This window comes from Clarias gariepinus, chromosome 8 (genome assembly GCF_024256425.1).
Source record: "Clarias gariepinus isolate MV-2021 ecotype Netherlands chromosome 8, CGAR_prim_01v2, whole genome shotgun sequence".
In the NCBI taxonomy this organism is placed as follows: domain Eukaryota; kingdom Metazoa; phylum Chordata; class Actinopteri; order Siluriformes; family Clariidae; genus Clarias; species Clarias gariepinus.
Window position 1 is genome coordinate 10,939,874 of NC_071107.1, and position 12,900 is coordinate 10,952,773.

Consider the following 12,900-nt stretch of genomic DNA (forward strand, 5'->3'; position numbering starts at 1 on the left):
AAGACTATACCTACTATTAGACACCTAGTAGACACACTAATACAAAAAAACTTTCATTTAGGGTTTGTTCTGGTATTAAATGCTGTTAGTTTTACAGCATGTAAAGAATAAAGTTTCTCACCTATCTGCAGGGGATCTTTCACAGCTCTCACCCGATAGAGCTGCTCTCCACGCTGGAACTCATCAGGACTCCCATTGGCCAAGCAGGAATACAACCTGGAGAGTGTGAAGGGAGAAGAAAAAAAAAATTGTAAGAAAAGGCCAATCAGTCCAACATACTGTATATAGTAATCAGTGTTGTTGATTTGTACAAACAGGTGGCTTAAAGACTAAAGCAAAGCAGCTGCTGCTGCTGTGCTGAAAGTTTACAAAAAAAGACAATAAAAGTTTCATGAACACAAATGCACAAAGGATATAAATTTGTCTGCTTCATTAAAGTGTTGTACATTATCAAAATGCAGAACGATTTTAATAGTTATGAATTAGCTTTACCTGCATGCATGAAAGCCCCTACCGACTAGTCCCTTATTTACACATCATATGCCAACAACACACACAGATTCACTATCTCATATCAATATTTTATTTACATTAAACATGCCCTAATTTGTGTGGTTGTTGCAATAGTAAATCAATAAAAGCAACCATATAGAAACCTGCAGGCATCCAGTGATCTAAGGAAAATACATAGGGAAAGCCAGATTAGAGAGATTTGTTACTGGCACTATTTAAAATTAAGAGGCTTTTTAAAAGCCACAACCATGATGCACAGGAAGTCATGCATGTATAAAAAAATACCTGCAGGCAATTATGTGACTTAAGCCCTTTTCAGACAGGCACCCTTTTCCATAAATTTTCACTAAATTTAAGGTGTCCGGATGATGTCTGAATGCACTCAGCCTATAAAAAAAAAAAATCAACCCAGAAATTGTACTAGGTTGACCCCAGTTACTTTTACGAATCACTTTCAACCAAGAATAAGTCTGAACTGCATGGAACATTTATGGATAAACATGCTCACGATGACGACATACTGACTACAAAAGATGTAGCATATAAACTCGACCAACCAACCAATCTAAAGAATGACACTATAAATCCGTGAGCCAAATTGGGTGGGTTTTACTCGTTTGACTACATTTTTTTTTATCATCTTGTGGTGTAAAAAGGGACCTAATCTAAAGTTATTTTAAAGCTCTGTAATGTTAAAATTAGGGCTTATCTACATAGTGATGAAGCACAAGGCCTGCTGTGTACACAGTGTGAAATTAATTGGTTACAAACAAATAAGCACTTGTTCAATAATATAAATAAATGAGCAAAATATAAACCCTGAATATTTAACATCTCAGTGTCACACTGACAAAAAAAAAAAAAAGAAATGACTCGAACAAACCCTCATAACAAAAGAAATGTTTTAAGAGAGCAAATGGCAAAAAACAGACTATACCAAAATATGTTTGGCATTGAAAAAAAACAAAGCCTTGAGACCTGTGGGTGTTTCTCTTACCTGATATCCTCCTCATTTTCCGGAAAGCTCCAGTAAGCAATGCGCAGCTGAAGTTGCTCAGGAACAGGAGGATAAACTTTTTCGACCACCTCAAACGGGATATGGAACGCCACTTGCTTAGCTGACAGCTCTACCAGAGGGATGACCTGTCCATCTGAGAGAAGAGCAAGAATCTGAGAGCTCAAAGTTAAATAGCTTCATCCTATAACAGTACAAACGTTAAGTAATCCCTAGTGTAGTTGGAGAAAATTACCTAGCAGTCCATTTTCCTCAAGGAAAGTAAACAGTTGTGTTAATTACATGAATTCTTCACCACACTCTCAAAATGATTCTCTCACAGTAGTAATACACAAGCGACCATACACACAGGGGAAATAAATGACCAAATAACCTCATCCGAGGACACAAACCACACTGGCTCTATGACTAAAATAAAACAGCTGCTCTCACCTTACCAACCCACTTTAAGCACATGCATCACGGCTGAACATATTTGGAATTAGGCAAGCAGTCAAAACAATGCAGACACAGATGATGGCTGCAGTTCAGACAAATGAAAGGTGGAGAGTAGTTAGAAGTGAGGCGCAAATCATCAGGCCATCTATTCTCCCTTAGAGAATAGATGCACTGCACATGAAGGTTTATAAAGCGAGCGTGGCAAGGACAGCTGCAAAAAAGTCCCGACATAGACAATCCTGATGCGGTTTAGTACTAAAATAACAATAAAAACACAAAACACAACTAAATATACATATATCTCTCTAAAGGACCCTTTGAGCTAAATATAAACTTGAAGCAGCTATAAATCCTGGGACAACACAGATGATTAAATATCCTTCATGAGCAGTAAAACAGTGAAGGAGTTAAAAAAAATTTGAATGAGATCTCAAATGCCAAATCAAAAAGCATTTCTCTGATCATCCTGAAAACAGGAGTTTAAATCCTGATGATGCCACAGTCGCCCACAGCCAGAGTCAAAGAGAACAACATTACCTATGCTCTCAGGGGGAGGTAGGCATAGTCTGACTCCTTTATCAATCATAATGACACTAGCCAATCATGAGTGTATATAAGCACACACAGGCAAAGGGCTGGGTAGAGTTTCCTGTCCGTTAACCATTTAAAGCAGTTCCAGAGCAATTTCGAAGCCAGTGCCCAATTTCGAACCAGATCTTTCTAGTAATAATGGTTTGATGGCAAAGTAGACTCGCAAAGCCATGTTTAAGTTTGCCATTGTTGTTGTTGTAATGCTTGCCGCTACGACTTTGTTTTCAAATTTAAAAATCATTAATTTGCCTTTGCAATAGTGCCGTTTCACATGATTCCCTGTCAAAACATAATTTTAACAACAGGCATTTATGAGTCTTGACGCATTACCACTGTTCCAAAACTTCACTTACACACTGAACACCAGTCCAAACCACGTCAGCCACCAATTTATATAATTGTCTAACTAACTAATAACTAGCCAAAAAATTGAATAAATGGTCAAATGGAAAATTTAGAAAAGATGTACTGGTGGTGTGGGAAAGCGTTCCACTTGTGATTAAAACCATGTGCTACTGAAGGTTCATCAAGGAGAGCTTTAATGAGCCAAATTGCTTGGCTTCATAAATCAGGATAACATGCATTAATGTCACGAGGTCTGTTATGACAATAAACAATCAAAAAAAATTTTCATCCATTACCATGGTTTACTTTTGAGCTAGAGCCGACATAACAGTTGCTAAGACAATGCTGCATCACACAACTCCACACTGAAGCGGTGTATTGCTCATCTGCAGTCAATTTTCTTAAGTCACTGTTGCACAGAAGAAAATTCAGCACTGAGGAAGCCACAAACAGCCTTACAGTGCAAAACTGCTGATTATTTTGTCTTATAGACAAGTAGACGTTTAGTGTTCGGACAACACATATAAAGAACCAAATTTCTACGCAACCTTTCATCGGATGTCCATTTCTAAAGTGCGAGTAACGTTGAGATTCAACAAGCTGATCAGACTCAAACACGTTGTAATGCTGAAATGAGCCAGTGACAAGATTTTATGTCTAAAAAGTGTACCAGTGGTTAGAAAAAGACGGAGCACACGGCCAGCAATAAGCGCTGCTCAATATGGAATGCTACTAATGTAGCGCTACTCCCTGCATCTGCAATATGGCAAAACAGATGGATGAACGCATTCCCACATGGCATGGGTAAAGGCAGGGCTCCACGACTTGGATGAAAGATTATTTCCATATTTGTCAGATTTTATGAATGTTGGAGCGACCAAATTTACGTAGGCTTACTATTCAGAAAGAATTAAATGCAAACAGACTTAGACTGCCCAATTGAAAAGGAATTCCCATTTCTGTACAAAATGAGGCCTGGGCAACCTGGCAGCGCAGTGTAGATGCTGGATCCAGTGACTTATTAATATGCAAGGCATACATGTATCATTTTTCTGCAACTCTAACCACTGCCCTTAAATACTCCACTCTAAACGACCCACACTGACCCACAGGCTCCAGGCTGAGAGGATGGTCTTTGTTAATGCCTGCCTACTCTGGTGATGTATGCAAAAGAACCCTGACAAAAGGTTATGGTTTCATATGATTTTGGTCATGTACTCTTTGAGAATCATTATCGATAATGCTGATTCTCAATAACAGTTTTTTTTTTTTATCCTGAAAATGTTCATTGACCTTTTAACCCTTTTGTTAGGAGCCAAAACTGATTCTGTTCCAGTGCCAAAACATTTAATGTTCAGAACTAAGAACTGTTTATGTCAAGGCCTTGGGGTGAGTGTCACTTTGTCTGCATTTTCTTCTCCATTAAATAAAATATGAACAGGTTTTTGAAGATTACTTGATTATTCTACTTTTTTTAGAAAAATGACAAAATGTTAGATTTTCACCTTGTGAAGACATTTACACTTGTTCTTACCGATTCACACTAAAGGCAATAAAGGATAGCCAACTCATAGAGGAAACTGGATAAACCAGAGGACAGAGAAGAAAAATGCAAAACATCAGCCAAACAGAAACCTGAGATGAGGAATGAAGTCCTGGAGCTGTAAGGTGGTGAAGTTACTTGCTACGTCAACATAGCTCTTTTAATGTAAATCAACGAAGTAGACAGTTTAACTAGAGAGTAAAACAAACGAAATGGGATTTATGTTGCTAATGTCAATTAACAATATTCCAGGCAATCATCATCAGTGAGGTCATGTCTCAAGACAAGAAAATATTTGACTTTCATTAATGTCTCAAGACAACAAAAGTTTTTGACCAATTTAAAATTTCTGTACGAGAGCAAAACCCAGTTCACAACAAAGTTTGAGGGTTGGAAATCACACACAGTCAAATTCATTTATTTATTGTGTTAGTAATCTGGCAAAAAAGCATTTTTTTTTGTGTGTGATACGTGGAATAAGATCATATGTCTTTGCCAATGTCCCATGCCTGTCACACAATGTTCAATGCAAGAATATGCCTTAATTTTCCTGAGATAAAAGGGCAGAATTCATTTCTATTTCTAAAAAGAAGGAACATAATGTTGTAAAATTAAACTTTTAACAATGACAAAGACAGCTAAAGAGAGTGTGAGCGTTCGTGAATGAACGTTGACTCAGTTACGCCAGACCACTCATAGACAGTCATAAGCTGACTAAGTCAGCGAACAGAAGGCTAGTAAACATCTGTGGCTTTGTCTTATTTATACAAACGTCTGATAGGGTCCTACTCATCAACCTCCTGTAGCCAAACTGATAAATAAAACAAGGACAGTCAGCACCCACAAACAAAATAATGTCCAAGTGAGTAAACTGCTTCAGTTTCTGGACCAAGAAAAGCTTTGAGCATGCAAAATACCTCTACTTTAATTCTTAAACCAAAAAGAACGGGATTTGCTAGCAAAGCGAGTGAGCTGTACGAGCTCAGCAGCATTATACAGAATTATTAAATAGGGGGTTTATTGCTTAACCACAATACCCCACTCTGAGGCAGTGACCTGCACAAGACAAAGCTCTTTTTACAGCCTTCCCTTTGCTCTACTACACCCAACCCCCACTTCTCCTTCAATCCAAACACCATACGGCCTGTGTCTAAGAAAAAAAAAGACCCTGACTGACTGACTTAATAAATATTACTCTCACACCTTCAATTACAAAAGTTCGAGCATGCTGAGTTTTGCTTTCGCAACCATAAAGATGCTATGTTTAGTTCCTCTGCTCATACAACATTACTACGTCAGGGTTTTGAGAAGCCAGAGTTTCTTTCACACCGGGAACCTTCAGTAATAACGCAACTAACCTTGCGAATCTGGGTAACTAACAAGTCATTCATACACTACACAACTACTTTACTTGCAATAAAAACAATGAAATCAACATAATTAAAAATTTTAGTGAAACGGGGGGGGGGTTAGTTGAGCTATACAACTCTGAAGGAACACACTCTGTACTCTGTCTTGGTAATCTTGATAAGCTCTAATTTCTTGTCATCTTTTCATAGAGGCCATGTGAATATTACATTAGAGAAGAGCGACATTTTTAGGCATCCTACAGAAACCTCTCTGCAATATCGCCACATTACTTTTAATCTCGTAATCTGGAGTTATCAAAGTTTTTGTAACCAAGACCATCTTAAAACAAATTCACAGATAACATGCTATAGGTACTGCCCAACTATTAAAATAAATGTCAAAGATAATTGAGTTAATGTCATGAGCGGTTTACTCCTCTCCACCCACTTAAACCAAACCAGCTGTGTTAAAATGCTGATTCAAAGCATGATAATATGAACAGAACATTTAACAGTGGGTTTTTTTTATTTTTCAATGCTGCTGAGATAGTACTTGTTAGAAATATGTTCAGTTTAATACATTCAACAGAAGTAACTTAAATACAACACATTTAACTTCTCAACCACCTGGTTTAACATGATCAACACTAAAAAACACTCAACCCCCCTTGGCTATGCTTGACAAATACCTGGGAATCCCTGGTTCCCAGTTTGAGAAGCCATGAACTATATCTAAGTTTGTGGGGCTGTTAACTTTAAAAGGATCACTTATTAGGTGACGGGGTTGTCAGGCAATTCTGAAAATATCTTCTAAGGTCAGAGGTAATAGCAAGGGCACAGGGGAGTGACAAGGATCGCATTTCAACGACAATGTCTGCTCATACATGGACTGTTTCATAACACAGCAGGGTGAACTCTGTTACCTTTAATCTTAACAGTAGGTGAGTTTGGACCGGCCGACTGTTTCCTCCATCCTCTCCAGTTCTGACACAGGCTTTCTGCCTCTGAGATAAAAGAGCAAAGGGAATCCTCCTCGAAGCGGTCCGAATCCTCGAAGGAGAACCTTTCTCCGTCTTCCCACTCTGCAAACATCAGTTCCATCACATTGGCTGGTGGTGAGGGTGGGGGAAAAAAAAAAAGCTGAAGCCTTTGAGTCGGTTGCAGCTCAGACAGGACAGCTCAGCTCACACAGCTGACACACAGAGTGCAGGGCTGAGTGCATGGGCGAGGAAGAGCACTTCCACTGGGGCAACTTGTAGCTTGGGGGAGGGGGACCAAAGTGAATCAAAACACAGCAAGGAGCAACTTGCAAAAAGTCTCTCGACGCGAAGCACACTTCTTTCTTTTCCTCGAGGCCTGTTTACGGTGACAACAGACACATTAAAACTACCTCCATTTACTTCAACCAGTCAGATCAGATCTTTTAGGCATCGTCATGGAAAGTTAGTCCATGTTTTTCGGAATGTGTTTCCACTTCTAATAATGATTCTTGTAAATATCCAAAAGCCACATAGACATGAATAAATAAACATTGATCTCTAAGGCGAAGAACTAAACTGTAAGTCAAAGATGCACAAGTTAAAACACTTTCTACCCTTCCTGAAGGAGCAATGACATTTCTGTGAACCTAGAGATTTACACTCGACCTGTATGTGAGTTGATCCCAAACTTCTTTCTGTTGAACCTTGATTGTTGTTTTTTGCAAGGCACACCAGTGAAAAAAACTAAACACACAAAAATCTCCATATATTGCTTTATTCTCCCATTATGACACTGAGTGGCTATTGTTGTAATAAATAAACAGTTAGAGAAACAGCTCCGACACGAACATACCTTTCATACAACTAAGAAACTTCCCCTCTTTCACTACGACCCCCTTTCTTTCCCCTCTTCTTACCCCCCTGGACCAGCTGAGCCACTCTGCCTATGTGCTCCACAAAAGCTTCTCTGATGCCGGCTAGCAAACCTAGCTAGCTAAAAGACAGGCTAAACATCAAGGAACCGGTAAAAAAAAAACTAAACACGCTCTTAATGTAACAACACGCGTTCTAGCGTCGAAGCGACCACGACAACCTAAAACGACTTCTTCATTTTAATTTAATTTAAAAAAATACGTGTATGTGAATTTACAGTTCAGTCAAAAAAAAAACCAACCAAACAAAAAACCGAACAGCTAAGCTAGTAGCGACTTAGCTAACACCTAGCAGCTAGCTTGGCTAGTTTTCTGCTCGCTGCTAGCAAATAGTTTTGAGGCTAATCCGATTTCGCTACAAAGACATCCAGGGACAGGACGAAACTAACATTGCTGGTCATTTTAAATCTTTTTTTATTTTTATTATTATTATTTTATAAACGAACACTGCTAGATTTTAATATTGACAAGCCATGCCAAAACAACACTTGATCCCTGATCCACACCAGAGAGTGTACTCCCGTTTGTTTGTTTAGTTCTTTCCTGATTGTCGCTCAAATCCGGAGCTCCACGCCGACCCAATCTGCCGTGCTTGACATTTGTCCACCGGTACAAACAGCTAGTTACAATAGCTGTATGTTTTGTCTGCACTCCCAAAGACCTCTCATAATTCTTTCTACACCGGCAGGACACCGCGATCTCCCACCGGTTTCTCAGTCCTCGGCTCGGAATTCCCAAATTCTGTTTCCACCACGACTTCTGATTGATCCAAATCAGAAAAACCACCTATCTGAATCGAGTTCCCCTGTTTCCCTTCTCCCGTCATCCGTCTCTCTCACTCTCTTGTTCTCTCTCTCTCTGGTGTGGAAGCTTCACCACGGGGCGTGTGTTTCCTCCATCAGCTGATCTCCGTTTACAACAACACGGTTAAAGGTGTAGTCACATCCATGCTTAAGAGAACACACTGATCTATGAGGTCTATTAGGAGCAATATCTATGAACATTTCGCCATCAGGGTGGCTTAGTGATTAGCACTGTCGCCTTGCACCTCCAGGGTCCAGGTTCACTTCTCAGCTCAGGTCTATGTGTTTGTGTTTTCTGTGTGTGCGCCCTGTGATGGATTTGTACCCTGCCTTGCACCCTAAGTCTCCCGGGATAGGCTCCAGGTCCCCCTGGACTTTGTATAGAGGATAAATTATTATAGTGAGTGAAGGCTTTCGGGCTGAGAGTTTACGTCCTTATTCCTTTTCTGTCATTTTTGCTCTTATTTGTTTAGTACATCCACCTTTACTTTCCCTTCAAAGGCACTGACATATGTGTCAGGCTGAAAAAGTCAACCTAAAAACAGATCAGCTTTAGTTGAGGTGTTGCATTGTGTGACATTGTCACTGACACGCTATATGGCCAAAAGTTTGTGACCATCATAACCTTATGTGGTTCTGCCCCCACATGAAGCACACGATTGTATAGAATGTTCTTGTATACTCCTTGTATTTCCCTTCACTGGAACTGAATAGCCCAAACCTGTTCCAGCATGACAATACACAAAGTGAGCTCCATGGAAACATGGTTTGCTCTCGCTCAAGTGGAAGAACACGAACTGCGTCGACAAATCCCTGACCTCAACCCCTCTTAAGACCTTTGGAATAAAATGAAACACAGACTGCACCCCAAGCCTTCTCTCTAAACATCAATGCGTAATCTTACTAATGTGACTGAACGAGCACAAATCCCTACAGACACACTCAAAAATCTAGTAGAAAGCCTTTCCAGAAAAGTGGAGCTTATTATAACAGCAAATAATGCATGGTTTAAAAGGATGTATGAGCGTTAGAGTTGGGAGTCCACAATATTTAGTGATATAGTGTGACATGCACACATCTACAGTCTGGGCTAGAAAGAATTTAGCCCTAACCTTGCCTCTTCATATTATTCGGTTTAGTGTCTTTAAAGCAGCTCCTGGTCCTGTTATGAATGGATCAGATTCTAGGATCAGATTTTCAGGGGGATTTAGCTTATAATGAGAAACCAACATGCATAGTGCTTTGCTATTAATAACTTTGCTATTAATAGTAATCATTATTTTAATATAAATATTATTTGAATCCATTTTAAGGCAGCATAATAGTGTAGTGCTTAGCACTGTGGTCTCACAACTCCAGAGTCGAGGGTTTTATTCACGCTTCAGCCCTGCGTGTTTGGAGTTTGCATGTTCTCTACGTCCTTAGTGGGTTTCCTCTGGGTACGCTGGTTTCCTCCCACAGTCCAAACACATGCAGAGTGTGTGTGTGTGTGTGTCTGTGCTTGTATGGATTGACACCTGGTCCTGGGGATATCCCAAATGGTGCCTTTAGTCTTCTGGGATAGGTTCCAGGCCTCCTGTGGTATAGAGAATGAGTGAGTGAGTAATATATTTTAATTATACTTTGACATATATTAACACCAATATTAGTATTACTTCTAAGTAACAATTTTTGCAGCACTTTTTTTCTTTAAAAAAAAACAAAAAGTATGCTGGCTGCAAAAGTATTCAACCATTTTATTTTGGTCTATTATTAAGTATAAAAATCATAAATAACTATTTGTCAACTTAACGTATCAGTGCATCAGCTTTAATCATGTAACATATTAAATTTCTGTCTCCTATAAATCAGCTACCTGAACTAGAGCATCTCAGACTACTAATGTTATGTGAACTATACCGCCACCTAGTACATTGAAGTGTAATTTGTCATGCTATCAAAATTTAATTGACAATAAACCATTAGCTAGACCTGTAATTGTTCCTTGTTTATTTAAGCAGCCTAAACTGTAATGTTCAGAATTGTGGTGAAACAGAAGCGAGAACCTTGGGAATATATTAGGGCTACACCCTGGGGGGAACTCAAGTCCATGACAGTTTACAATTTATATGTTTGCTCCTGAGGAAATATCACACACACACACACACACACACACACACACACACCTATTCCTATCTAAGGGCAATATAAAATAGCAAACTATTGGGAGGTGTGGGAACAAATATGTAGAAAATATAATGCAAAAGCCCCAAATTGGGCTGAGAGGTGTAGTATGAAAACTACAGTCCTAGTAACTATGTGAGGATCCTTAACATAATGGTAATGCATTTTACCTAAATATCATGAATCATGAGACTGACCATGAGTCAGAATTTTTAAGCTGGAAAATTTTTAGCCAACATGATGAGTTAGCTCAAACTCTTAGCAAATGACTTAACTTACATCATCGTTATTTTTAAAAATGCAAAACAAAAACAAACTAAAACTATTACTGTTTAAAAAATCCTAGAAAAAATAGTTTTGAAACATACATGCAGTGAATACTTTTTAAATTCATTCATTTTTATATCTGTAATTTAGAATGTTTTTAATGTAAAAGAAGTACCCTTTTTTTAAATGTGTGAATGCGTCCTTGTTTATGTTTAATATGTGGTAAATACTACACTATGCTTAAACAATTTAATGAACAAAAATACATGTTGCAATACTTCTGTCTTAAAATCCTAATGAAATTGCAGATAAATAATAATAAATAAGCGCGGCACAGTGGTGTAGTAACATTGCTGCCTTGCTCCTCAAGAATCGCGGGTTCCCTGCCTTAGGTCTGTGTTAACAAAACATGCAAAAAGTTTTGCTGGGTTCCCTTCATGTATTCCAATTTCCTCTGTCCAAAGACATGCAATTAGTTTACCTGTCATTCCCAAATCGTATGTGTGCCCTGTGATGGATTGGCACCCTGTACCCCACCTGTCTCCTGGGATAGGCTCCCCTCTGACAGTACAGGATAAAGCGGTATAGAAAAATGTATTGATGAAATAAATAAATAAGTAAATATACAAATTAATAAATAAATAAATCTGTGAATGGTGATTTTTTTTTTCCTTGAAACAGTTGCCACACTAAGCATGCGCAATGTAGATACCAGCTCTATTGCCATTCCCCATGCAAAAAGGCTTGTCTTACTCACACAAAAAAAATGAGTGGATCTACCTGCATGGTAGGGTGTCCTAATAGATATTTTTTAGTTGCAGTAACTTTAAAGAGCACATTAAAAACTCCACATATTATCAACAGTCAAAGTACCTTAATCACAATATAACCAAACCCACGTGTACCCATATTTCATATAACACAATTCCCTAGGACATGTCTAATAGTTTTTTCTCTGTACAGTGATAGAATATGGTACAGATTGGCCACAAATACGTGATGAATTTTTTTTTATTTGCTCAGCTGAAATAATACTTGGTTTGTCACTATTGATTAGCCTTTAAAAATAATAATAATAATAATAACCACACCACAGTGTATTTTTAACATAATACACCAAACAAGTAACAGTTCCACAGATAATATGCTTTATATGTCTGCTGTTTATGTAACATTATGGTGCGTGACAGTGGGTTATACAGTATAATAAATAACACTTCAAAATCATAATTTGGCAGCAGAAACAGTTTGCATTGCAACAAAGACTGATAATACAGTACAGATTGTAGCACAATTACAGTGCAATAGTATGAAGGGCTCAGAAATTACTGAGCAGAAAACAATATTTTAATATTTTATTTCCATTCATGTATTTCAGCTCCAGCATGAAGTTCTTAAATCAAATAAATAATTCATTTTGTTTCTTTTATATAAGCGGTATACAGTACAATTGGAGGTCAAGCTGGCGACCCGACCCAGTAAGAAACTGCAGCTGGAATGCCAGATATATCTCTAAGGTAGGGAGTATTTTTTGTGGGATATGCCTAATGACACGTGGATTGACAATCTCTCCCTAAATAAGCTGTATTTTGGTCTAATATAAAAAAGATGTAGGCTTTCAAAAGCCATTAGACTTGGCAAATGAGTTTGTATTGAGCACATGTCCACACACATATGGTATTGTACAGTTTACTGCTCTCTATCTAGCTATGCAACATCTTGATTTAATCAGAGGTTATTATTAGTAAAAAGTTCAAATACAGTGTTATACATTGTATGTTGGTTTAGTGACCTAAATTCTCCATTAGAAAATGTGTAGATGTGTAGGCATAAGTAAAAAGCAACAATAAACAGGCTTGGTTATTTATCTAATGCGGGGCTGTTCAAATCCAATCCTGGAGAGACACTGTTCAGCACAGTTTTTAACTCACCAACACCAACTTAAACACCCCACTGAACCT

At 38.3% G+C, this 12,900-nt stretch overlaps 1 protein-coding gene across 2 annotated transcripts in view; it reads right to left on the reverse strand.

Annotated features, from left to right (window-relative positions):
- The window catches only part of zswim8 (zinc finger, SWIM-type containing 8), a 42,263-nt gene extending 33,666 nt beyond the window's left edge, over nt 1-8,597 (reverse strand). Inside the window, exons 1-4 of one of the 2 annotated variants that reach the window (XM_053501660.1) lie at nt 7,441-8,597; nt 6,718-7,150; nt 1,511-1,664; nt 122-216 (exon numbers count right to left, since the gene is read on the reverse strand). In XM_053501660.1, the coding sequence (XP_053357635.1) occupies nt 122-216; nt 1,511-1,664; nt 6,718-6,895 (427 nt within the window). In that variant the 5' untranslated portion in view covers nt 6,896-7,150; nt 7,441-8,597. Of the gene's footprint in view, nt 1-121; nt 217-1,510; nt 1,665-6,717 lie in introns of both variants that reach the window. The other variant, XM_053501662.1, reaches the window with a different exon arrangement.
- Nucleotides 8,598-12,900: the final 4,303 nt, after the last annotated feature.